The sequence below is a fragment of the Ambystoma mexicanum genome, chromosome 7q, assembly GCF_040938575.1.
Source record: "Ambystoma mexicanum isolate Mex_15411 chromosome 7q, UKY_AmexF1_1, whole genome shotgun sequence".
NCBI lineage: Eukaryota > Metazoa > Chordata > Amphibia > Caudata > Ambystomatidae > Ambystoma > Ambystoma mexicanum.
Genome location: NC_090941.1, coordinates 809,347,619 through 809,373,289, shown reverse-complemented (window position 1 = coordinate 809,373,289; position 25,671 = coordinate 809,347,619). Strand labels below are relative to the sequence as shown.

The window sequence follows — 25,671 nt, the reverse complement described above, 5'->3', positions numbered from 1 at the left end:
ATGCTACTGATGAATATAAAAACGTATTTTTTTGTTTACAAATGCATAATCATTGTCCATATCATTTTCAGGCAGATACCCAGATCGACAGAGAGCATCAAAACTTCTATGAGGCATCACTGGAATATGTGTTTAAAGTTCAAGAGGTGCAGGAAAAAAAGAAGTTTGAATTTGTTGAACCTGTAAGTAATTTTATGTCTACTGTAGTACTGCATATAGCATTCTGTATTGCTAGAATTCTGTATGTCTGCAAGACTCAACATGGAATTTGGCATATTGTCTGCATTTTAATGATAGTAATCTATCATACGTTGCTGTCTCATTTGCTTTATAATAAAACTAGGGTGGCTCAAAGGTAAATTCAGTTGTTGCTCACTTGTGGATGGATTTGCTCTTTTTCTGTCATTATGTATGATACCATCTTGTGTGCTTGATCACTGTGTCCACAGTTTGATTTTGTAGAAGGATAGACCAGAACAGTGGTCAATATTGGAGACACAGGGGAGCCATGAGGCAGACAACACATGATTTTCCAATAACTGATCTAATATCCTGTCTGCACTGAATGCTTCTTTTTGTTTGGTTGCTGCTCCTCCTTACTCTCAAGGTGTTAAAGCATCATTAAAACTTTCTCTGCGAGCTGTTGCTTGCCACCACTTCATGTCCAGCAGAACCAACAACTGTCAGAACCTAGTATTTAGTGTAGTCTTGTAGACCATCTGAGTGATCATTAACATGGGATAATTGGAAGCTCCAAAGTCACAGCCGATGGACAATACATTAGGGAAGACAAATGATCTTTGTGATAATCACAATTGAGCAAGTCTATAGGGACTGTGTGATTGCCTCTTTGGTGCATGGTGACTCTGTGCTGTTTGCTCACTGCACATCATTCCCTGGATTTTTTCATTTTGATTTTGTTGATTTCCTCTAACTTCTGATACAGCCAGCTTGGATGTAGGGGCTGCGCATCTGCTGTCACTGCTCTTCCCTGCTACATCCGAGTCTGTGAATTTGTACAAACTGATATAAGGATCTAACCGAGTTGCATTACTTCACCACAATGTGTGAGTCAAAATGTTCTGCTTTGAGACCAAACAGACAAAATGTATATGGACTTTCTTTTTTGTATGTTAAAATTGACAATCCTCTGTACTTTGGTGAGTTTAACTATATGTAATGTGCTTGGGCATAGTGGTTGTTCGTTCCCTCTCAGTCTGTTTTACTGTTTTATATTTTGTTTCATTTGTTATTTAAAGACACATTCGAGGGGATTGGGTCCTTCGACGTATTCCATATCTATGACAGGTAATGTCCACAGCTGTGCTGCTTTGGAAAATCTTTGACGTCTGCGTCCTGCGTCGATGACGTCGATGCGCCGTCCCCGAGGACCTCCTCCGACGGCCGACATCACCCAATGTGATAAGTAGGACGCACGACGCCCATAGCCTCAGTTCCGTTTTTTCCGCGAACATGTTCGCTTCGTGAATCTTGGTACGCCTCGACTTGTTGGAGTTTGCTGTTTTCAATTCTCGGTTCGCTGAACCTGTTCGGTTTGTTGTGTAGACCTGTTCGTGGCGATGTCTTCTTCGTCTTCAACCCCGCGTCCGGGCTTCAAGAAATGCAGGGACTGTGCGTCCAAGATGTCGGTCATGGACTCGCACGACGCCTGCCTCTGGTGCCTCGGGGAGGCCCACGGTACGGACGACTGTGTCGACTGCCAGTCGCTCACGGCAAAGGCCTTGCAGGAACGCAAGTAGAAGCTGTCGGTAGGCCGGGTGTCTAAGCCCCGGAAGTCGAGGTCTGCGGGGCTTTCGACGGATGACTCGAGGGGCGACTCTCCGCGTCATCGTAGGAAGTCCAGTGGGTCCCCTTCCAGGAGTCAGTCTCGACACTCCTCCGCATCTTCGAGGCATTCCCGGAAGCGCCGCCATAGGTCGCCTTCCCCGTCCTCTTCCGAGGACTCCGCCCGTCGGCGGGTCGCTTATCCCTCCATGCAAGCGACACCGGAGGAATGGGCTTCCTTCAGGAAGCAGATGCTAGCGATTCTTGAATCACAGGGCACCAGTCCGCCCACGCCTCCGAGTGGGGTCGGTCGGCACCGGTTGAGAGACACCGCTCGTACGCCTACGGGCTCGGGTGGTCGGCACGGCTCGCGGGAGATGACCCACTCGGACATGGGTAGCCGTTCTCGCCATGCCCGTTCCAGGTCCGGGTCCTCGACGCGCTCGAGACCGCGTGATCCTGTGCCGTCTTCGAAGAAGACGTCGACGCCTGTGGCGCCGAGGTCGTCGGCGATTTCTCTCGAGGCTCCTCCTCCGAGGGGGTCATTGACGCCGTCGGCGCCTAAGTCGTCGAGAGACACGCTCAGAGCTCCGGCTTCGAGGCCTGTGTCGACGCCGCCAATGCTGGCGGCACTGCAGCTGACGTCGACGCCGATTCGCTCAACGTCGACGCCTTTTCTGTCGACGCCGGCGCCGACTCGTTCGGCGCCCTCAACGCCTTTCGAGCCAGTGGTGTCGGAGGGTCCCCGTGGCACGGGGTTTGCCCCTAGAAAGGTCTGGCTAAGGTCAGGCACTGCTTTGGTCCCCAGAGGTCTTCCTCTCCCCTCCTGGAGTACATTTCAGATGGTGATGAAGGCTGTGATGGCGGCTTGGTTCCGGTTACGGTTCCCGATGAACTTATCTCGGGCCATAGCCAGTTTGGTCACTGAGTACTTGGGTTGGTCAGCTCCCCCAAGGGAGTTCGTTCAGGATGATCTCACGGACATCCTTGATCTCGGTCCCCCCACTGACCCGGTTTTGCCTTTTCATATGGCTCTGCAGAGAAGGGTGGCGGCGGCTTGGACTGCTCGGGAGAGTCTCCCGGCAGTGGGCAAGTCTTTGTCGCGAAAATACCGTCCATCCAGTAGCGACCCCTGCTACTTGTCTAGGCACCGCCTAGACAAACAGAGAGTTTGGTGGTGCAGGCGGCTACGGCCCCGGAAAAGCAGGCGTCGTATCCTACCATCCCTCCGGATAGGGACGACAAACGTTTTGACGGCTGGGCGAAGAAAGTGTTTTCTTCGAGGGGTATGGCGCTTCAGGCGGCCAACTCCATATGTGCCTTGTCTCGTTTCACACACACTCTGTGGAACTGTGTTGCATTAGCGGCTGAACATATTCCCGAAGGGGACGAACTCGATGGTTTCCTTGCTATGGTTCAGGATGGCAAGGATGCCATGTGTGAGGCCGTTCAGTCAGGTTTGGACTTGGCGGATTGTGTCAGCCGGTCCATGGCAGCGAGCACCGTAATGCGCAGGTTTGCGTGGTTGCGGAAGTCTGGGTTTGCTCCTGATGTGCAGTCCCGGCTCCTCAACATGCCCTTTGACGGTGAACACCTTTTTGGCAGCAAGGCTGACGAGAGCCTTGAGAGGTTGCAGACCTCCAAAGCTGCAGCGAAGTCGTTGGACACTGCAGTTCGCCAACCTCCGCCTTTTCGTCCTAGGGGACAGCAATGGAGGGGAGGTTCCTTTCACTATTACTCGTCCTTCAGTAAAGCAAGGGGAGCTAGCAGTCAAAGAGGCCATCGTAAGAGTGCCAGAGGTGGAAATAAAGGTACTCGAGGTGTCAAGGCCGCCCGGGCAGTTGCCTCTTTGCCCTCGGGCAATGCCGCAGCCGCTACCACTCAGTCCTGAGGCCAGGTCCCATGGTTCGCCGGTTGGGGGAAGGCTGGCGCAGCATCTTGTAGAGTGGCAAGCCATTACTTCGGATGTGTGGGTTCTGGAGATCATAACCCACGGCTACTGTCTTACTTTTCGGCAGAGGCCTCACGACAATCCACCAGGGAGCCTCTCTTTGAAGAGTCCAGATCCGCTCCTTGCGCAGGAAATTCAAGCCCTGCTGGAGAAAGGCGCCATAGAACTGGTGCCTGTAGTGGAGAGGAACAAGGGATGGTATTCCCCTTATTTTTTGATATCGAAGAAAGGCGGGGGATTGAGACCCATCATGGTCTTGCGTGGTTTGAACAAACTCCTCAGGAAGGACAAGTTCAAGATGGTGACTCTTTCTCAAGTCCTCCAGGCCCTTCAACTTCAGGACTGGTTGGTGTCTCTCGACCTCAAGGATGCTTACTTCCATGTGCCGATCCATCCCAAGCACAAGAAGTACCTGAGGTTCGCGGTTGGCGACTCGCACTTTCAGTTTCAGGTCCTGCCGTTCAGATTGACCTCCGCCCCGAGGGTTTCACCAAGCTCATGGTGGTGGTGGCAGCGCATCTCAGGAAAGGGGGGATTCACGTCTACCCCTACCTGGATGATTGGTTGATCAGGGGGAGCTCTCCCGAGCAAGTCCTGAATCATCTGTCCGTCACCTGCCACTCCCTTCACAAGCTGGGCTTCTCCCTAAATTTAAAGAAGTCCCATTTGACACCAACGCAGCGGCTCAGTGCATCGGAGCAGTGCTCGACACGTCCTTGGGGCAGTGTTTTCCTCCTCAGATGACGGCTCTTCACATTCAGCAGATGGTGCACAAGTTTCATTTTGCCCAGGATCTCTCAGCGTCCGAGTTCCTGAGACTGCTCGGCCTCATGGCATACTGCATTCTTCTGGTGCCAGAGGCTCGTCTGCGATGAGGTCTTTGCAGTGGGCACTCAAGCTCCAGTGGTCTCAGTCCTCTGGCAGGCTGTCAGACCCTGTTCAGGTGCCGCCCTCGGTAGCCCAGGACCTTCTGTGGTGGGCCGTCGAGGGCAATCTGATGAAGGGGGCCCCATTTTGGCTGCCCTTGCCAGAGGTGACGATCGTGACGGACGCATCCCTCACGGGATGGAGAGCTCATGCCAACGAGTTCACAGTCAGCAGTCGTTGGTCTCCGTCGGAGTCCAGACTCCATATCAATCTGTTGGCGCTGAGGGCTGTCAGGCTAGCCCTGAAGGCTTTTCTGCCGACTGTGCGTGGAAAGAGTGTCCTGATTCTAACGGACAACACAGTGGCCAGACACTACCTCAACAAAAAGGGGGGGTGCAGGGTCACTTCCGCTGTGCAGGGAGGCGATGCAGCTCGAATTCTGGGCCATCCAGCAGGAAATTTCGATCTCGGGCTGTTCATCTGGCCGGAGACGACAAGGAGACGGCGGAAGCTATGAGCAGGCAGAGCTCGATCTCTCATGAGTGGGAGCTGGCTCAGGAGATTCTCCTGGAGATCTTCGCCCTTTGGGGGACCCCTCAAGTGGATCTCTTCGCCTCCAGTGTCAACCGGAAGTGCGAAAGGTTTTGCTCGCGGGAATTTCCTCCAAAAGGAGCCTTAGGAGACGCGTTCGTGGTGGAGTGGTCATTCCCACTGCTGTACGGGTTTCCTCCAGTCCCCATCATCCCGCAAGTGCTGCGGAGGTTACGGAGGTTCGGTTCGGAGGACGTGGTACCCGGACCTTCTAGACTTGTCCATCTGCCCTCCACGTCGTCTTCCCTACCGAGACGGGAGTTGGGTCAGGTTCTCCATCCAGAGGTCAGATCCCTCAATCTTCACACTTGGCTTCTAAAAGGTTGAGGTATAAGGATTGGGACCTCCCTCAAGATGTGATGGAGGTGTTGCTCTCGGCTCTCGGCTAGGCAGCCGGCAACTAAGTCTCTGTACCGTTGCTGTTGGAGAAAGTTCTGCGAATGGTGCAGAGTTCAGAATGTGGATCCTTTTGAATGTGACATTCTCATGGTTCTGTCTTTTTTGTTTTCTTTGGCCCACAGGGGCTTGCAAGTGGGGACCATTAAAGGTTACCTGGCGGCGCTGTCCATATTTAAGCTCTCGTCTGAAGAGTGTTGCTATTTTAAAATTCCTTTAATTTCGCAGTTTTTGAAAGGGCTCACTAATGTGTTCCCACCATCACCTTTTCTGGTGCCAGGTTGGGATTTGAACCTTGTTCTTAAGTTTCTTATTGGTGCTCTGTTTGAGCCTTTACATTCTTGCCCTTTGAGGCTGTTAACTCTGAAAACTGTGTTTCTGGTTGCGGTACTTCCGCTCGCAGAGCGAGTGAGTTACAGGCACTTTCAGTTAAGCCACCCTTCACTGTGTTTCATAAGGACAGGGTTGTCCTTGGAGTTCGTCCTTCTTTTCTTCCGAAGGTGGTTTCGGACTTTCATTTGAGCCAGAAGGTTGTTCTTCTGGCGTTCTATCCTCCTCCACATCCTGGTAAGGAAGAGGAGAGGCTCCATAGGCTTGATCCTAGGAGAGCGTTGAGCTTTTATTTTTCGCGCATGTCCCGGGTCAGAGTGGACAATCAACTTTTCATTGGTTACGCTGGAAAGCGTTTGGGACAAACTGTGACGAAACAGACTTTGTCTCGTTGGATTATTTTAGCTATCTCCGAGTGTTTCCGCTTGGCGGGTAAGGATCCTCCTGCTGGTTTGCGGGCCCATTCTACCAGGGGAGTGGCTGCGTCTACTGCTCTGCAGAGGGGAGTTCCTATTTGTCACATCTGTGATGCAGCCACCTGGGCTTCAGTACATACTTTTGTACGTCACTACTCCCTCGATTCCATCAGAGGGCAAGATGTGGCCTTTGGCAAGGCAGTTCTCTATTCTGCAATTTGATTGGGCATGCTAAATTTGTATTCTAAATTCTTTCCCACCTCCTTGCTTGGTACTGCTTTGGGAGTCTGTCATAGAGATGGAATACATCGGAGGACCCAATCCCCTCGAAGAACAAGTTACTTTCTTACCTGGTAACGTTCTTTCGATGGGAGGGTCCGACGACGTATTCCATATCGCTCCCTCCCTGCCTTCCCCGCTGCAGAATTTCTTTTGCGATTGCAGCTTGCGTTCCGCAAGGCCTTCTGTGTCTGACTGGCAGAAAACTGGTGGCACACGTTCTGGGAAAAAAATATAACTGAGGCTATGGGCGTCGTGCGTCCTACTTATCACATCGGGTGACGTCGGCCGTCAGAGGAGGTCCTCGGGGACGGCGCATCAACGTCATCGACACAGGATGCAGACGCCAAAGATTTTCCGAAGCAGCACAGCTGTGGACATTACCTGTCATAGATATGGAATATGTTGTCGGACCATCACATCGAAAGAACGTTACCAGGTAAGAAAGTAACTTGTTCTTCTTATTTACGTATTGTTTCAGATCCACACGTTCCATATTTGGTAATTTAACAAATTAATAAAACACAATAAGAACAATCATTTTCATCTCTAACAATTTTTTTTATTTTTGAAAGGAGAAAATGCTCAGTCAAAGAAGATAGTTTTAAGTTAAATATATTCAATCAGGTTTCATAAGAAAAAAATGAAAATGGGATTCAAAATTGAAAAGTCTTCACTAAGTCTCCTAAATAGCATGGTTTCACCATTTTACTCCTCCAGCCCTCTGAGAGGTACTCTCTGTACATTTCCAATATGTACTAATTTATAATCTTGCTATTGTCATTCCAATAAAGAACATACTTGATTATGTTCATAAAGGGGGTAATTCATAGAATTCAGCGCACAAGTGGCGCACGCGGCTGGCGCACAGTGTGCGCGTGCGAATCCCTGCGCCAGCCGCGTGCGCTAAAATCCATTTCCGTGCACAGCGTATTCATGGATTCCAGCTACCAAAACCAGCCGTGGTGCACAGTGGCGCAGCGACCCTGCAGCAGCGCCAGTTACGCCCCCAAGAACGCCTCTCGCGCAGGGAAAAGCCATCAAAATCCCCAATCCAGCGCAAAGGGCTGCGCTAACCCTGTACCAGCACGGCAAGCGGTCTACGTGTATCACTGGGGTGCGCGGAAAGTACCTCACGTCATTTCAGCTGGGTACGTGCATTTCAGGTGTGCGCGGGAAGTTCCACACGCAATTCCATCAGGGTACGTGTATTTCAGGGGTGCGCGGGAAGTTCCACACGCGATTGGCCCCGTGCAAGCAGGGTACATGTATTTCAGGGGTGCGCGAGAAGTTCCACACGCGATTGGCCCCATGCGAGCAGGGTACGTGTATTTCAGGGGTGCGCGGGAAGTTCCACACGCGATTCCATCAGGGTACGTGTATTTCAGGGGTGTGCTGGCCCCGTGCGAGCAGGGTACGTGTATTTCAGGGGTGCGCGGGAAGTTCCACACGTGATTCCATCAGGGTACGTGTATTTCATGGGTGCGTGGGAAGTTCCACACGCGATTGGCCCCGTGCGAGCAGGGTGCGTGTATTTCAGGGGTGCGCGGGAAGTTCCACACGCAATTCCATCAGGGTACGTGTATTTCAGGGGTGCGCGGGAAGTTCCACACGCGATTAGCCCCGTGCGAGCAGGGTATGTGTATTTCAGGGGTGCGCGGGAAGTTCCACACGCGATTTCAGCAGGGTACGTGTATTTCAGGGGTGCGTGGGAAGTTCCACACGCGATTTCAGCAGGGTACGTGTATTTCAAGGGTGCGCAGGAAGTTCCACACGCGATTTCAGCAGGGTACGTGTATTTCAGGGGTGCGCGGGAAGTTCCACACGCAATTTCAGCAGGGTACTTGTATTTCAGGGGTGCGCGGGAAGTTCCACACGTGATTGGCCCCGTGCGAGCAGGGTATGTGTATTTCAGGGGTGCGCGGGAAGTTCCACAGGCGATTTCAGCAGGGTACGTGTATTTCAGGGGTGCGCGGGAAGTTCCACACGAGATTTCAACAGGGTACGTGTATTTCACTGGTGCGCGGGAAGTTCCACACGCGATTTCAGCAGGGTACGTGTATTTCAGGGGTGCGCGGGAAGTTCCACACGCGATTTCACCAGGGTACGTGTATTTCAGGGGTGCGCGGGAAGTTCCACACGCGATTGGCCCCGTGCGAGCAGGGTACGTGTATTTCAGGGGTGCGTGGGAAGTTCCACACGCGATTCCATCAGGGTACGTGTATTTCAGGGGTGCGCTGGAAGTTCCACACACGATTCCATCAGGGTACATGTATTTCAGGGGTGCGCTGGCCCCGTGCGAGCAGGGTACGTGTATTTCAGGGGTGCGCAGGAAGTTCCACACGCGATTCCATTAGGGTACGTGTATTTCAGAGGTGCGTGGGAAGTTCCACACGCAATTTCAGCAGGGTACGTGTATTTCAGGGGTGCGCGTGAAGTTCCACACGCGATTTCAGCAGCGTACGTGTATTTCAGGGTTTCTGGGGAGTACTACACGTGAATTGGCCGTGTGGGTCCTCCCAGGTGTTCGCTCTACAACCTCCACGGCCCCAGCAGGCAGCCCACACCACAGGGGACTACCCTGCACCCCTGCTCATGTCCCGCAGGCAGCCCATCCACCATGGGCATGCCCCCCAGCCAAGCCACATGCCACCTTGCACTACTGATCAACAATGCATGTCTCCCAACACCCCCACCCCCACCCCCCAGCAGTCAGGGGCACCCTCCATCAGGCCCCCACTCCTGTCTCCCAGCACCCCCACCCCCCAGCAGTCAGGGGCACCCTCCACCAGGCCCCCACACATGTCTCCCAGCACCCCCACTCCCCAGCAGTCAGGGGCACCCTCCACCAGGCCCCCACTCCTGTCTCCCTGCACCCCCACCCCCCAGAAGTCAGGGGCACCCTCCACCAGGCCCCCACACATGTCTCCCAGCACCCCCACCCCCCAGCAGTCAGGGGCACCCTCCACCAGGCCCCCACTCCTGTCTCCCTGCACCCCCAACACCCCAGCAGTCAGGGGCACCCTCCACCAGGCCCCCACTCCTGTCTCCCTGCACCCCCACCCCCCAGCAGTCAGGGGCACCCTCCACCAGGCCCCCACACATGTCTCCCAGCACCCCCACCCCCCAGCAGTCAGGGGCACTCTCCACCAGGCCCCCACTCCTGTCTCCCTGCACCCCCACCCCCCAGCAGTCAGGGGCAACCTCCACCAGGCCCCCACTCCTGTCTCCCTGCACCCCCACCCCCCAGCACTGTGGGGCACCTGCCAGCAGGCCTCCACTCATGTCCAACTCATGTTTCCCTGCACCCCCACCCCCCAGCACTGTGGGGGCACCTGCCAGCAGGCCCCCACTCATGTCCAACTCATGTTCCCCTGCACCCCCACCCCGCAGCACTGTGGGGCACCTGCCAGCAGGCCCCCACTCATGTCCAACTCATGTTCCCCAGCCAACATGTCATCACAATCTAGATCCCTAGTCCCTATGGTCAGCCGCCAAATGCAAAACACCCACCCGAGTATTGCATCCACCCACTTAGAAATGGCAATAACATGATAGAACACCAATTGCAAGTTTGGAAACGAACACATGTCCCTCACATACACCCAATGGGTGTCAGTGAATCTCAAAACCCATATCATGATATGCATGAAACCAATGAGATGAAACTACACATTGAAGTTTGATCAAAAAATATGTATTAAAGGAAACATGAATTGAATCAAAAACAAACTTACAGAAATGGGAATGTAAAAAAAGTAAAAAGAAGCATGTCCGTGAAAAAATGCAAAACCAAAAATCAGAATCCAAAGGAATGGTGTCCAAAGTCACAGTCCACAAAAGAAAATCCAATGGGAAATTATAATTGAAAGCCATTGCTCCATGGGTAAATTGTAAAAAGAAAAGAAAATCCAACAGTGAACTATGTACAGGTGAACAAGCCAGGGTCCATGATCCCAACAAAAGAAATGAAACCTATCTAACAACACTACCTAATAAAAAATAACTATATACAAAAATGTGGCCCATTGTCCAAAAGGTCCAAAGACAATGCAAAAACAAAGGAAACCTAACAATAACTACATAACTATTTACATGGGCAGCGGGCTAGTCCAACGGCTCACTGGATGTTGTCATGGGCCAGGGCATCATCGAACTCCTGTTCAATGGCTTGGAGGCGGGCATGTTCCCTGGCCCCGAGGTCTCGCAGGGATAAAGCAGTGTCCAGCTCCAACTCTCTGCAAAGACCCTCGAGGCACTCAGCCCGCCTCAGCGCCCTCCGCATGGAGTTCTCCACCCTGACCATTGTGAGCCGTTCCTCCTCTGCCCGCTGCCGCGCCGCTCCTATCTGCTGGCCCAACCGCTCCCACACGGAAGCCACTCCCATTCCAGGGTTCTCCTGCCCTCCGGCCATTGCCTGCACCCCTGATGTTGATGGCCCCGAGCCATGATGCCTCCCACGTCGAGCCTGCCGCTGCCTTCGACGCAACTGCCTGTGCCAGCACGATGGCATCCAGGCTGATGGAATCCACTGACGCCGTCGTGCACGTGCCCTGCCCGATGATGTCGTCACATCCTCCATCTGCTGGGGTCCAGTTGCTGGTGTGTCCACCCCTGCTGGACCTCCGACTCCCGACTGTGGCAGGGATGGGATCCCCACCGAGCCGGCTGCATTGGTCGGGGCAGGTCCACAGGGGGCCCTGGTGGCATCTGGGCCGGAAGACGGCATGGAGAACGACTGGTGCATAGTCTCCACAGAGGAGGAGAGGGACGCCAGATTGGCCGACACATGTAGGAAACCCCCGCCCATGGCCGATCCCAACTGGGCCACGTCGGCACGGTGCTCTCCGTGATGACGTGCATGCTCCTCCCGGGAAGCACGCACCTCATCACAAATTGCACCTGTGCGCAACGCAACACCAATCAGGACCTTCTCCATACGGCCATGGGTCCCCTCGTCCGCAGGTGGAGGGGAGTCAGATGACATGGACATCCCCCCTACCTGCGGACGGGCCTGGGATGGGGCATCCCTGCTGGTGCATGGTGGTGCAGTCACAGTGTCAGGGACAGTGACATGCACAGGCCCCTCCACGGCGACCTGTGCTGCCTCCTGCCCCTGCCCCTGGACTGCAACATTTGCACCAGCAGGGATGCCCCCACCAGGCCCCATGTGCGCCTCAGTAGCGGCCTCCTCTTCCTCTGTGGAAACCACCAACCTGGATGGCTCCACCCCGTCTTCCGCCGTTGCAAGCCCCTGTGGGGGCTCACCCACCCCTTCTGCTGGAGCCGTGGGGGCATCCCCGCCGCTTTGCTCCACAGAGCCGTCTCCACCCTCTTCTTCACGTGGCGCTGTGTAGAGGGAGACATAGAACACAAGCATCAGGTTACTGTACAATGGTCCCCTAGACAGGAAGCAATAGCAGATGAGTGGCACTGTCAAAGATCACTTCCATCATTTCCCTCCACAACACATGGCTCAGTGCAGGTAAAACACATGCGGTAACAGACATGGTACATGCTATGGACATTAGCATACATGTCCAAGGGATTCTTGAAACATACAATGTTGTTTTTGAACTCACATGCATCATTGGCCATGCCTATCACATGCACACACTTCACCCTAGTTTCATCAATCTGGCCTCGTACACCACAGACACAGTGGATACAAGGATGACTAGGCTGCATCAGTGAACCTGAACATTGCGACAGACATGTGTCATGCATCCCTGGCATTCACAAGTCACAGACACGCAGGTCAGACACACAGACATGGACAGCATACATGTACATGGCATCAGCACCCATCCCTCACCCCCACCCATGTCCAGGAACAGATACTGGCATGCTTTCATGTGGCCAATTTGCATAGGGCAACCCATGTTGCATTTGAACACATGCACCAACCGTGTGGTTCACACATTACTGGTCTCACATGCATGACGTCCCTGTACACACACATGCATACATGGCCTATGTCACACATACAGGCAAGTATCAGACAACCAGCACACTGCGACATGCCCTGTCTCACACAGCAATGCTTGTCCACTTACCGCTCAATTCCAGACGGGTCTGCCTCTCAAGGATCTGGGCGTGGAGCGCTGGGCCTACGCGTTCCAGGACCCTCATCTGGATGGTACTCATGCGGTCCCGGCCCCCCTCCACGAGGCGCCGGGCCTTCAAGAGGGTCCTGGACCTGCAGTCATCCCAGCGCTTCTTGACATGTTGGTAGTCGCGGACTGCCACCCCCTCCGCGTTGATGGCAGCCACAATGTCCGTCCAGATCCGAGTCCGTCCTTCCTTGTTGGCGCGCTTACTTCCGAAGAGGGCATCATACTGCCCCAGGACTTGCTCCACCAGGACACCAACTTCGGTGGCAGTGAAGCTGGTGCCCCTCTGCCTCTCTGGCCGGGGGTTGCCAGTGGTGCCAAATGTTGCAGTGCCTGACATTGCAACCCCAGAGGCAGGAGTGGGTGGGCAACTGGGTCCTGGGGCTGGGCTGTGGAGCGATGGTATCCCAGTCGGGAGTCTTCTGTTCCAGCAGGGGTGGACACAGCAAATGGACCCCTGCAGATGGCTGATGTGCAGGCACCAAATGGCAGGGCACGGTGGCAGCAGGCAGGCAGGCAGCAGCAGATGGCTCATGGGAGGCTGCTCGGGGCTCTGGGGGGCAGTAATTCGGCCTTTTGGGCAGGAGCGTGGTCTTCCGTGTGCTTACGCGTGGCCAGCTTGATACAGAGTGATTTGGCACGTGAAAATCTTGCACGTCTGCGTGTAAATCGAGGAAAGGCCCTTAGCGCGTAAGCGCGTCAGCACGCACACGCGATTTCAATGGACCAAAGGCCCTTAGCGCATAAGCGCGTCAGCACGCATACGCGATTTTATTGGACCAAAGGCCCTTAGTGCGTAAGCGCGTCTGTGACGTTTCACGCACGGGCGTTTCCCTGGCAGGGCTTGTAGATCCCACGTGCCTTTACATTGCTCTGTACGTGCTTTTCGTGGGGTGCGGTGCGTGTGTTTTCCAGCCGTTGGGGTTCACACGCTATTACTTCACAGCGGGTGTCGGCTATGCGTTATTCTACACGCAAGGCAGACGGTGAGTGGTAGCCCGCTCCCCCAGGCCCCACGCGAACCCCTGTAATACACGTAGCCCGCTCCCCCAGGCCCGATAGCACGCAAGGCAGACGGTGAGTGGTAGCCCGCTCCCCCAGGCCCGATCGCGTGAAAAACTTCACGCAAACCCCCGTAATACACATAGCCCGCTCCCCCAGGCCCCATCGCGTGAAAAACTTCACGTGAACCCCCGTGATACACGTAGCCCGCTCCCCCAGGCCCGATCGCGTGAAAAACTTCACGCGAACCCCCGTAATACACGTAGCCCGCTCCCCCAGGCCCCATCGCGTGACAAACTTCACGCGAACCCCCGTAATACACGTAACCCGCTCCCCCAGGCCCGATCGTGTGAAAAACTTCACACGAACCCCCGTAATACACGTAGCCCGCCCCAGGCACAATAGCAGTATGGGACATTCATCATTGCTGTATATTGGCGCTTTTGTGATGCACAGGGACGCTACCGCCTGCCTTCGTTTGGCGGACGTGTTTAGGCCTGTGCGTGTCTTTGGCCTTGCGCGGCTTTGCCCTATTCGATTCTATGAATACGGGTGGTTCGTGTGCGTGTGGGCGTTCCGTCTGCTTCCCAGCAGTACATCTCAGTTACGCCCTTATTTTCACACGTTGTTCCCCATTCCGCACGTTACGCCCCGTGTTCCGCCCCCTTTTTGGTGTGTGCGCCGAGGTTGTGCGCTTTCACTGTGCGCGTCGCGCACGCCGTTCGGGATGTTTCAGTGACGTGTACGCCATGCATGGGTTTGGCGCACATCCCGAGGAAAACACGCGCAGGGACTTCCATGAATCGCACGTGTGCGCGTGCGCCTGTTTTTTCGCGCTTGCGCCTGCTTATGCCTGCTTGCGCATAGATTTTCGGCGCACGTTTGTTCCATGAATCGGCCCCAAAGTGTCATTAATGGTCAGTAAGTCTAATGTTTATTTTGATATGAGTCTGTACTATGTCAGAAATGTTCTTAAATATGTCTGTCCAACGATCCATAAATTAACTTGCATTCTGAAAATATATCAACGAGATTGCCTTTTTCCTGACCGCTGAGGTGATCATCACTGGCTAAATGTAGCCATTAATTTTGGGATATAATGTAATTGGAAAAGGACAGAAAATTGGTGGTTTTGCATGTGTTGATAATGTATATGTGTGCATTGTCACAAAGAGCGAGGCACAGATCACTCAAACTACAGTTTACAGTTATAACAGTCTTTTGTTTAGACTCACAAGGAGCAACAAGATAATAATATACGGCAAGATAAAGGCTCCCTCCAGCCCACAGTCTCCCTGCCGAGGTCCTGTCTGCTGGCAGCCCACTGACCTGGACACCCAGACATTATGGTTATCAGGTATAGCTTAGGGAAACTCCTTTAGTGCCCGGTTGTTTGCTAACACAACAAAATAAGGAGCTTTCTCTAAATAAAAAAATGTTGGGTTGGGGAGAACAAACACAGTGTATTCCCTATTCTAGGCTCCAAAAAAAACCAATGCTCTATCTAGACTGAGGACTCCCCAGGACAGTTCCCACAAATGTCACTCATATTCCTCAGGAGATGTAGGGTCCCTCGGCCCATTTTTTGTCATCATGGGGGCTGGTCCTTAGAGATTATGGTCATAGTTCGGCTCTGTCTTGGTCATGTCACCTCCTGGGATGGTAGATGGCCTCTCGAGCCTGTTTTACCTTGTGTCCTATGAGCTCTCTTTGGGACACAGGACGACACACAGAGACCCGGAGAAGCTGCAGCAGTAGGGGAGTGGGAACGAGAGAAAAGCCAGGTCAAGAATCACGAATAAACCGGTTGAAGCAGAACCGGCATTGTGAAACGCTGCAGAGATGCTGGGAGCAGAGGGAAGCAGGGGTAGTTGGGGGGGGGGGGGATCCCCCACCCCCCTAAACAACGCAAAAAAGTGTTATTTTCTTCTAGGAGATTTGGATTCGTTAAAAATGTATTTGTTGTTTTGTGATTTGTTAAAATGACATATAACCTAAATTATTCTCCAGCAGGATGGAATGGTCCACAGTGTCAAAAGCTGTTGGCAAATCTAGTAGTATACGAGCGCCCACTGCATTTTGGTTTGCTAGCTTGGTGGGATCATCTATTGCCGAGATCAGGACACTCTTGATACCCCACCCTGGGTGGAAACCCAACTGAAAGGATCCAGGCCATTAGAGTGTTCAAGAAAAGAGGATAGAAGAGGGGACACCAAGGACATTCATAAAGAAAGGGAAAAGTGAAATAGGATGATAGTTAGCCATCACCGCAGGATCAAGTGAGGGCCTTTTTAACAGTGGAAGGCCTGTTTCAGTTCAGAGGGAATGATGCCCTGTTGAAAGGATGCGATTACCATAGCGGTGACGTGGGTAATTGCCTCAGGAAGAACTTCCTGCAAAACAGCGACTGGCATAGAGTTTGAAGGGGGTGCAGATTTCAGTTTAACGATCACCTTAAGCACTTCCTCAGTAAAAAATTCCAGAAACATCAGAGCAGGAGTGCATAGGCCTGATATTAGGTTTACTTGTGTCAGCACAGGTACTCCCAGAGCAATTACTCTGGATTAAGTTGTGATTGCCTGTCACCTTAGTGATAAATAATGCCACCAGGGAGTCACATAATGTCTGCGATGGAGCTATATTGGGTGTCATAGCTATTGTAGAGATAAATGATTTAACACAGAAAAAAGATCTTTTGGCTGAATAAGGGCCGTTAGAACTTTGCCTGTGAAAAAGGTTTGACAAGTTTGATCGTTTTATGATAGTTATAGGTCAACTTCTGAAAGCAGACCTTTCCTGAATCGCATAATTCCTGCACCATTTCCGTTCTGCCCACCTTCGCTTTAGGTGGGCTGTTTTTAGTTCTGCCAAAAACCAAGGTGCGGAGGGGCGTTTTCAGGGGTGAGTAAGTTTAAAAGGGGCAACTATGTCTGCCACTTGGAGAAGCGTGTGGATAAATGCTGTATGGGCTGTTAGTGAATGTGCATTCAGTAGCAAGTAGATTAAATTCAACACATGCCTTCAGGGTTTCCCTAGCGTTTGACTGTTGAATGGGCAGGTGTGTGGTTCTCCCCCATGCCCTAATGTTTCTCCTTTGCTTGTGTGTCCCTCCGTGGGACAATATGGGAATACCTTACACTCGTACCTTGATTGGTCTGGGTGTGACTGACCCCTGTCATGTGGGTACTACCTCTAGAGTCTCAAGGTCATGCTGATGGCGTGTCACTGTCATCCAAACCTTTCTTTCATTCCTCATAAATGGAATCCAGCACCCTGACTTGCTTCTTTGACCTGCCTTTTAACCCATGATGGGGCCCTACCAATAACTCCCCAGTTACTCAGCAGGTGCTTTACACTGTGTCCGCAAAAAACAGCCATTTTTCGCTTTTTTTTTTGCTTGGCGACATTTTTGCAGGGACAATATTACATGGAACCACAGGGATTGGAGAATGAAAGATTGTGATTGGGTCAATGGGGCGACTGAAGATTTGTTCTGTCATGCTATCCTGCTCTAAGCATACTCCACCTAAAAAAGGTGTATATTGCCCCACGCCACCACGGATGTGCTGTTAGACGGAGAGTAGAGGCAATGGACCATGAACTGGCCAGGTGCTAATCATGAGCATCAGTGTTGTAGCTCTCTGAAATGAAGGGAGAACGGGTCAGAGGAAATGCATGTGGATCATTTTTTATACAAACTAGTTGTGGTAGTTGTTTCTTTTGCGGGTTCAACCTATAATGTTAACCTGTTTATTCTGATATGTTTTGACTCAGATTTATGTATTGTTCTTTTGTGTAATGAAAGAACTGATGATGGTGGGCTTAATAAAGAAAAATAAGGTGTTTTGCCAGGTGATTTTGCGGGTTTCCTTAGCCACAGCCAGCTATGACAGTTATTGGGATCACATTGTGCTATGGATGCGTAGTTCACTATGTTGAGCTGGTAATTATTCCTAAACCTTCTAAAAATGTAACTTAAACAATTATGTATTTTTCCTTTCCTCACTGTCCTATGGTTTGAGGGATATTCTCGTTGATAAAGTACCTCTTATTCTAAATTACACTCTAGGTTTCCATCTGGACCTAGGCAGCAGTGGTTCGATGTCAGTTTGTTACTATAATTTGACTGCTGCATCTGCCCTTCATGTGATTGTTGGAAGTTCTCCCTTAAGTTGGGGCTTTGTTTCTGGGGCGTCATAAAAGCAACATTACAGGCATGCATTTCCAAAACAGTGAGTTGGGGAGAAAAGGGTCCAGTTAATAGTGATTTTCTTCTAATTTGCATCACTTTTTGGTTCAAGCTATCTGTCTGGTCATATCAGTTCTTCACAGTTCAGCATGGTGCTATATAGTCTCTTTCTGAACTTCATACCAGCACCAGACTTTCAGAGGTGGGGTCCCCTTTCTTACTCTTCCTATAGTTCACTCCTAATCTTCAAATTTTCAACAACCCCATGTTCCTAGGATGCTGGAAGGGATCAGGAGAGAAAGATTTTGATCTTGAGGCCATGCTCCAAAGCCATGAGGTGGCTCCACCAGTTTATGGATCCACACCTTGGGTTGCTGTGCCACCATCTACAGGAATAGGCTTTCTCCAGCATGGGGTCTGGCATGGATTCACATGCTCATGAATATTCCCCGTCGTCATGCTGGGAATCCTCGGTAAAGAAAAAACCAGTATCAATTTCGTTTCTGATCTGTCTTTCGTAGTAATAACCAATCACTGGTCTCTGCGTCATACTGACCACAGCCAATGACTGCCCTCTACCTAAGCACCGCCTCTGGCAGCCATCTTCAGATTTTTACCGCACGTTCATGTGTTGGGATCCTCGTGCTATTGCTCTCGAGCGTTAGTGCTATTTTTTCACGTTTTTTCTCAAAAACTTCGTTTTTTCGGTCAAAAGAGCCTCAAGCTCCACCGACTTTCCATCCGATCAACGGGGACCCGTTTCGGATTCGTCTGCGCCCCTCAAGGGTGAAGATTTCGTCGAGCTACGCTTTTGGAGGACTCCAGAAGTTTCTCAGGCCCGGCCATGGCCCAGGAGAAGGGAAGCTCGACGCCCGGAAAGCTGTTCAGGGTCTGCCCCGGATGCCAGCTGCAGAACGTCTTCAAGGAGGACGAACACTCTTTTTGTCTTTACTGCCTACATGAGGACAAGACGCACGTGGAGAAGAACTGTGCGTTTTGCGGCAACATGTCGGAGAGGACCATGAAGGACCGCCATCAACGTCTCGCCAACTGGCTAGAAGGGAAGAGCCCGTCCGGCGCGAAGAAGAGGAAGAAATCCGAGCGGTCTTCTAAGACCTTTGAGGACGCCCCGGCGACGGGGGTCCAACATAAGGCCAAGCACCGCGAGTCCGCTGGCACCGGGAGCGCCGAACGGTCGGGCTCTACGGGCGCCAGGCAGGGCGCACCCTCCCCGGCACCATCAACCACGAGCCAACGCTCTGGGTCGGGTAAGAGGAAGGCCGAGCACCCGGCGAAGCTCCTGGAGAGGCCCCGGTTGAGCTCGAAGGCGGAGGGGGAGCGAGGCAGTGTCCCCCCCCTCAAGGATAAGGCGGTGAGCGCACCTAAGGTGGTGAAGGCCTTAATCCATCCGGCCAAGCCCTCTATCGAAACTGTCGCGGCGGCCCTGGCTCAGCCTGTGGAGGCTACACCAGTGGTGGCGACCTCGGGGCTCAGAGTCTCCCTGCCACCTCGGAGGGAGTCCTCTTTTGTGGCCATCGATAGGACCCCCGTGAAATCCCCCGTGGGGAAGAAAAAGGGGGGGCAGGGCGTTGTCGTAGATTCGGCCTCAACCTCGGAGGAGGAGCTGGTCGAGGTCTTAAGCCACGGCCTCGGCGTGGAAGAAGACCGGCCCGTCGGGATGGATCCCGACGCAGGTGACGACGACATCGTCGAGGGTACCGACGGGGCCCCTGATCGCCCGTCGGATTCCCCTCTGCCAGCGCCGCGAGACAACTCGGCGGCCATTTTGTTGGCTATACAGTCCTTATGCTCTGAGATAAGGACGAGACTACCGTTGCCGACGGAACCTCTCCCGTCGGGGGACCCAGAACCGGGACCTTCTGGTGTTCCCCCTACCAAGAAAAGAAGGATCCACCCTCCACCTCCTTTTCAGCCGTCGCGCCCCTTCCAGCCCTCCTCCCCGTCCACCCGAGGGGATAATACGGGGACTGACACGGCAGCGACGGGTACAGACGACGAGGTATACGACGAGGATGTACCGTCGTCACCTCCCACCAGGGCTTCTCCGCCCGACGAGATTGGATCGTTCCACTCAATGATCGCCAGGGCATCCAAGCTTTTCCAACTCTGCCCTGAGGAGAAGAAGAAGGAAGGTTTCCTTTATCAGCGGCGCGAGGCCAAGAGGAAGACGGTCCTCGCGGTGCCTCTATTGGACGACATTTGGGATGAGGGCCTCACCCTCCTCAAGAACCCGTCCACGACGCCAGCTAGAAGAGACCGGTACGAGAAAAAGTACCGGGTCCCGGACACGGCCCCCCTGTGCCTCCGGGCGCAGCCTACTCCGGACTCCGTCGTCTCCGCGGCGGCCAGGAAAAAAGCGGGGGGGGTGCGGCCTCCACATCGACTTCCCCACCGGACGGCGAGGGAAAGAAATTGGACGCTATGGGACGCAGAGTCATCTCGTCTGCAGCGACGACGATTAAAGCTGCCAACGCCTTGGCTATCGTGGCCCGATACGACAGGGAGCTCTGGTACAAACTGGCTCCCCTGCTGGACTTCTTGCCGGACGACAAGAGGGCAGAGGCCCTGGAGATCCTGCAGGAAGGTGAGGTGGCTTCGGACCACGCATTTACCGTTGCGACGGACATCGCGGACACTGGGTTCCGCCAGTTGGGCAACGGCGTTTGCCTTAGGCGGCGTGGATGGCTCAAGGCTACGGACTTACGTCAAGACGTTCAGACCAGAGTCCTGGACATGCCCTTCGGTGGGAACAACCTGTTTGGGAAAACGGTGGACGATTCCCTTCAGGCCATTAAAGCGGACACCGAGACGGCCCGGGCCCTTGGAGTTCTGCAACAACGACGGACGCCCTTTCGGAGCAGCGGAGGCAAGGGCGCCTCCAAAGGTTCCGGCGGCGGTTTCTCCTCCTACCGTCAAGCGGCCCGCTCGTCATCTCAGGAGGCCTACAGAGGACGAGGCAAGCCTGGCGGACCCCGCCGTCGTCGCCAAGGACAAGGTGCTAAAGCCTCGTCGAAGCAGGATTGAACCGGCCGGGGGGTCGGGCCCCCACCGAAGCACCCCGGTGGGAGGCCGGCTGGCGAGCTTCGTCAGCGTGTGGGAGTCCATCTCCACCGACCGTTGGGTGCTGGACGCCTTGGCCCGGGGCCACGCGCTCGAGTTTCAAAGAAAGTGTCCGCGCGTCCCCCCCGTGGCCAGGAAAGAACTTCACGTCCCTCAACTTCTCCTGGAGGTGAAGGCGATGCTCAAGAAGGGCGCCATCGAACTCGTCCCAAAGAGGCTTCGGGGCTCTGGAGTCTACTCGAGATACTTCCTCGTGAAGAAGAAGACGGGGGGATGGCGCCCCATCCTGGACCTGCGACGTCTGAACAAGTTCATCGAGGTGCAAAAGTTCCGGATGGTCACCCTCCAGCACGTCCTGGGTCAGCTGGAGGAAGGAGACTTCCTGTCGTCGTTGGATTTGGAGGATGCCTACTTCCATATTCCCATCTTGAAGGGGCACCGAAAATTCCTCAGGTTTGTGGTCCAAGGGCGGCATTACCAGTTCAAAGCCCTCCCCTTCGGTCTACGGTCAGCACCCAGGGTGTTCACCAAGTGCCTCGCACCGGTGGCGGCTCAGCTGCGCCGCGAAGGGATCCACGTCTACCCCTACCTGGACGACTGGCTCATCCGAGCCAAGACAAGGGAGCTCGCCGTGGTTCACACGGCAAGGACCGTCCAACTTCTCACGGACCTGGGATTCTCCGTGAACTACGCCAAATCCCACCTGGTACCCACGCAAGACACTCTGTTTCTGGGAGCGAGGCTCAACACAGTGTCCCTTCTGGCCTCCCCGTCGGAGGAGAGGACCAGGACCATCCTGGGCAAGGTGCAGCGGATGTTGGTGGCCGACGTGGCCAAGGTGAGGTCCATCAAGTCCCTCCTCGGAATGATGTCTTCCTGCATCTACCTCATTCCCATGTGCAGGCTCCGGATGCGCCCGTTGCAGGAGTTCCTGGACGCGCGCTGGATCCAAACGACGGGCAGCTTCGAGGAAAGGATCACACTCGACGAGAGTTTCCGACGAGCGATCCGGTGGTGGGGCACCCGCGCGCATCTGACGGCGGGCATGGACTTCCAGACCCCAGCCCACCAGGAGACAGTGACCACGGATGCCTCCCTGGAAGGGTGGGGAGCGCACACCGAAAATCTGCACGCAAGGGGCCTTTGGCTCCCGACGAAGAAATCCTTACATATCAACGTCCTGGAGCTCCGTGCAGTGTTTTGGGCCCTCAGGTCCTTCCTTCCGTCCCTCAAGGGCAAGATGGTGAGGATCTTCACCGACAACACCACCACCATGTTTTACATCAGAAAACAGGGCGGAACCAGGTCCCCAGCACTGTCCAAGGAGGCGCAGGACCTGTGGCATTGGGCAGTCGCCCAAGGGATGTTTCTGGTGCCGTTTCATCTGGCAGGGATAAAAAAACACCATTGCCGACTCACTCAGCAGGGAGCTGCGCTCGTGCCACAAGTGGGAACTACGGCAGGATCTAGTGGATCGCCTCTTCCGACGGTGGGGCACACCCCAGATCGACCTGTTCGCGACGGCGACGAACTCCAAGTGCCGGAGGTTCGCCAGCAGGTTTCCCCAGGCGAGGAGCATGGGCGATGCTTTCTCGTTCCCCTGGGAGGGCCTGTTCCTCTACGCGTTCCCTCCTTTGCCACTGCTAATCCGGCTCGTCAACCAGCTCAAGAGGTCACGGTGCAGGATGATCCTCGTCGCACCTGCGTGGCCGAGGCAGATATGGTTCCCAGACCTTCTGGACTTGTCAGCGTCCCCGCCAATCAAGCTGCCGGTGGACGCGGATCTGCTCTCCAGGGAAGGAGGCGCCATCCTCCACCACGACCCGAAATCGCTGAACTTGCAGGCCTGGCTCCTGCAGCGCTAGAGTTTGGAGGATACAACATACCGGCCGACTGCAGAGAGGTTCTTGCAAAGGGCAGGGCGTCCACGACTCTTAAATGCTACGGACACAAATGGAAGAGGTTCTCTGCCTGGTGCCACGCACAGAAGATTAACCCTCTACGGATTACGGCTCCCCAAGTTCTGCCGTACCTGCTGACGCTGGCCAAAGCTGGACTGGCACACGCGTCCATCAAGATTCATCTTGCTGCGATCTCCCGATACACCAGAACCACGGGACGGACGTCCTTGTGGTTTCATCGTCTGGTGAAAGAGTTCATGAAGGGACTGTTCAGATCGTTCCCGCCGGTGAAGGCTCCGGCCCCGGCGTGGGAGCTCAACGTGGTGCTGACCAAGCTCATGGGACCTCCGTTCGAGCCTCTGCACTCGGCCCCGTTGAAGTTTCTGTCGTGGAAAACAGCGTTTCTTGTGGCCATCACCTCCGCACGACGGGTGGGAGAGATCCAGGCCCTTTCCTGCAAGGCCCCGTACTTGACTTTTCACGACACGAGGGTAGTGCTCAGGATGCACCCCTCCTTCATGCCCAAGGTACCGTCGGACTTCCATCTCAACGAACCCTTGGTGTTGCCTGTATTCTTCCCGTCGCCTTTGTCGCCGGCTGAGAGGACTTTGCACTCGCTGGATGTGGCTAGAGCGCTGAAGTTCTACGTGGACCGCACGAAGTGTTTACGGAAGACGTCACAACTCTTTGTGAACTTTGGACCTGTCAATCAGGGGAAGGCTCTCTCGAAGGCTTCCATTTCCAGATGGCTCTCCGGCTGTATCATGTACTGTCATCGGTTGGCAAACCGACCGCTGCCCGGCCGTCCGAGAGCCCATTCCACCAGAGCGATCGCAGCTACCACGGCGTTCCTTTCTGGTGTGCCCCTGCTGGACATATGGAGGGCTGCTACGTGGAGGTCGACGCACACCTTCACGAAGTTCTACTGCGTCGATCGGGATTCTAGGGAGGAGTCCAGGGTCGGCCAAGCAGTGCTGCGCAACCTGTTCGCCTGAGGTGAGCCTGGTGAGGAGGTAAGATGCTTAATGTTGAGTTTGATGCAATGCTTAATGTTGAGCCTTTGCCACCTCCCGTGGTTGTGCATGTGTGTACTGCTATGTATTCTTTATTCATGAGCATGTGAATCCATGCCAGACCCCCATGCTGGAGAAGGAACAAGTTACTTACCTGTAACTGTTGTTCTCCAGCATGGGTCTGGCATGGATTCACATGCGAACCCTCCCGCCTACCCCTCTGCGGCTCTTCACTTGGTCATACTGCCACTTCACGTGCTTCCAAATCTGAAGATGGCTGCCAGAGGCGGTGCTTAGGTAGAGGGCAGTCATTGGCTGTGGTCAGTATGACGCAGAGACCAGTGATTGGTTATTACTACGAAAGACAGATCAGAAACGAAACTGATACTGTTTTTTTCTTTACCGAGGATTCCCAGCCTGACGACGGGGAATATTCATGAGCATGTGAATCCATGCCAGACCCATGCTGGAGAACAACAGTTACAGGTAAGTAACTTGTTCCATATCGCCTTTTTCGGAGTTTAGGATTCGGGGGTTTAAATAATTCATGCATGCCTCTTTCACTTAATGCAAACATAGAAGAGAAGAACCTTGTATGTGTCCTGGTGGTGGTGATTTGGCCCCACTATCCTTTTCTGTGTCACGTTCCTTTGTTCCAGTCCCCTTGCCCACGTCCTGCTGTGTCGTCTCATCTGAGGCATGCTAATGCATAGGGTTGGATGGTGATATTATTTGCATTCTCTGTTTTGCTGTTTGTTGCTTTGGGCAAATCTGGAGAGACCTTGGCAAAACTGAAATTGCATTCTCTGGTAGATTTGTTTTTGAAAATGTGTCTTGGAAATTGCTACAATATGGGCAATAGTGCTGTGATATCCACCCGGACCCCCTGCTTCCTTAACAAGAAACTCTTTCTCTTTGGACCATAGACCCCTTGACTCTGCAAGGTGGTGGCATCAGTGCAACAATGGTATTGGGCAGGATAAGGGTGCAAATGTTATGGTGCAGGATAAGAATGCCATCCGTCGTGATCATCGTAATTTCCTGGGAATTCACGGTGTGCATGGCATTTGGTATTCAGTGGGTTTGCAACCAACTAGGTTGGTGATCTGATTTTGGGCATTGTGTTTGCTGTTCTGTGGCACGTAGCACAGGAGATCACAATGGTGGCTCTGATTGGGCTTCTGATGGTTCAGATAATTTATCATTCCAAGATGTCTGCTATGATTTAAGACCTTGTCCTTCCTTTAGTTAGTCTATCATGGCTGAAGCAGGCTTGCTTTCTGCTGTATGACAAGTTAACGGTATACAAGGCATCACAGCTGGAAAAGGTAGTAATGCTACACAACCTTTTCTTAGTCTCCCTGTTTGTTGTCCATTGGTCTCTACTGGAACGGTTCTTTGCATTTGGACTGGTGGCCATCTATGGACTTGTGAATCTCTTTCCGAGTTTGTACTTTTGGAGATTTCCCTCCCTTCTGGAGTCTCGCCCCCTTTGTATTCCTCTGTATCCAGTCCAACAGTGGCAACAGGGAAGAATATATTTGTAGCAAGCAGGCCTAACGAGTGGGCTGATCCCTCAGCCCTGATGGAAGGATACCTATGTCACCTGGGTAGACATCCGTTTCTTACATAGTGGTAAAGGTGTTTCTGCAGGGGGAGGCAGCAAAGGATGATGATGATGAAACCCAGACTAAAGTGTAAGGAGCTCCTCTGAATGTATAAAGGACCAGTTGCAAATGTATGGAACAATAATGACA

General features: G+C 53.4%; 1 protein-coding gene across 2 annotated transcripts in view; it reads left to right on the top strand.

The window, feature by feature from the left end:
* The window catches only part of ARHGAP42 (Rho GTPase activating protein 42), a 979,121-nt gene that overhangs the window by 619,968 nt on the left and 333,482 nt on the right, over positions 1-25,671 (top strand). For both annotated transcript variants that reach the window (XM_069639111.1, XM_069639110.1), the window contains exon 6: positions 72-182. In XM_069639111.1, coding sequence (XP_069495212.1) covers positions 72-182 — 111 coding nt within the window. The remainder of the gene's footprint in view (positions 1-71; positions 183-25,671) is intronic.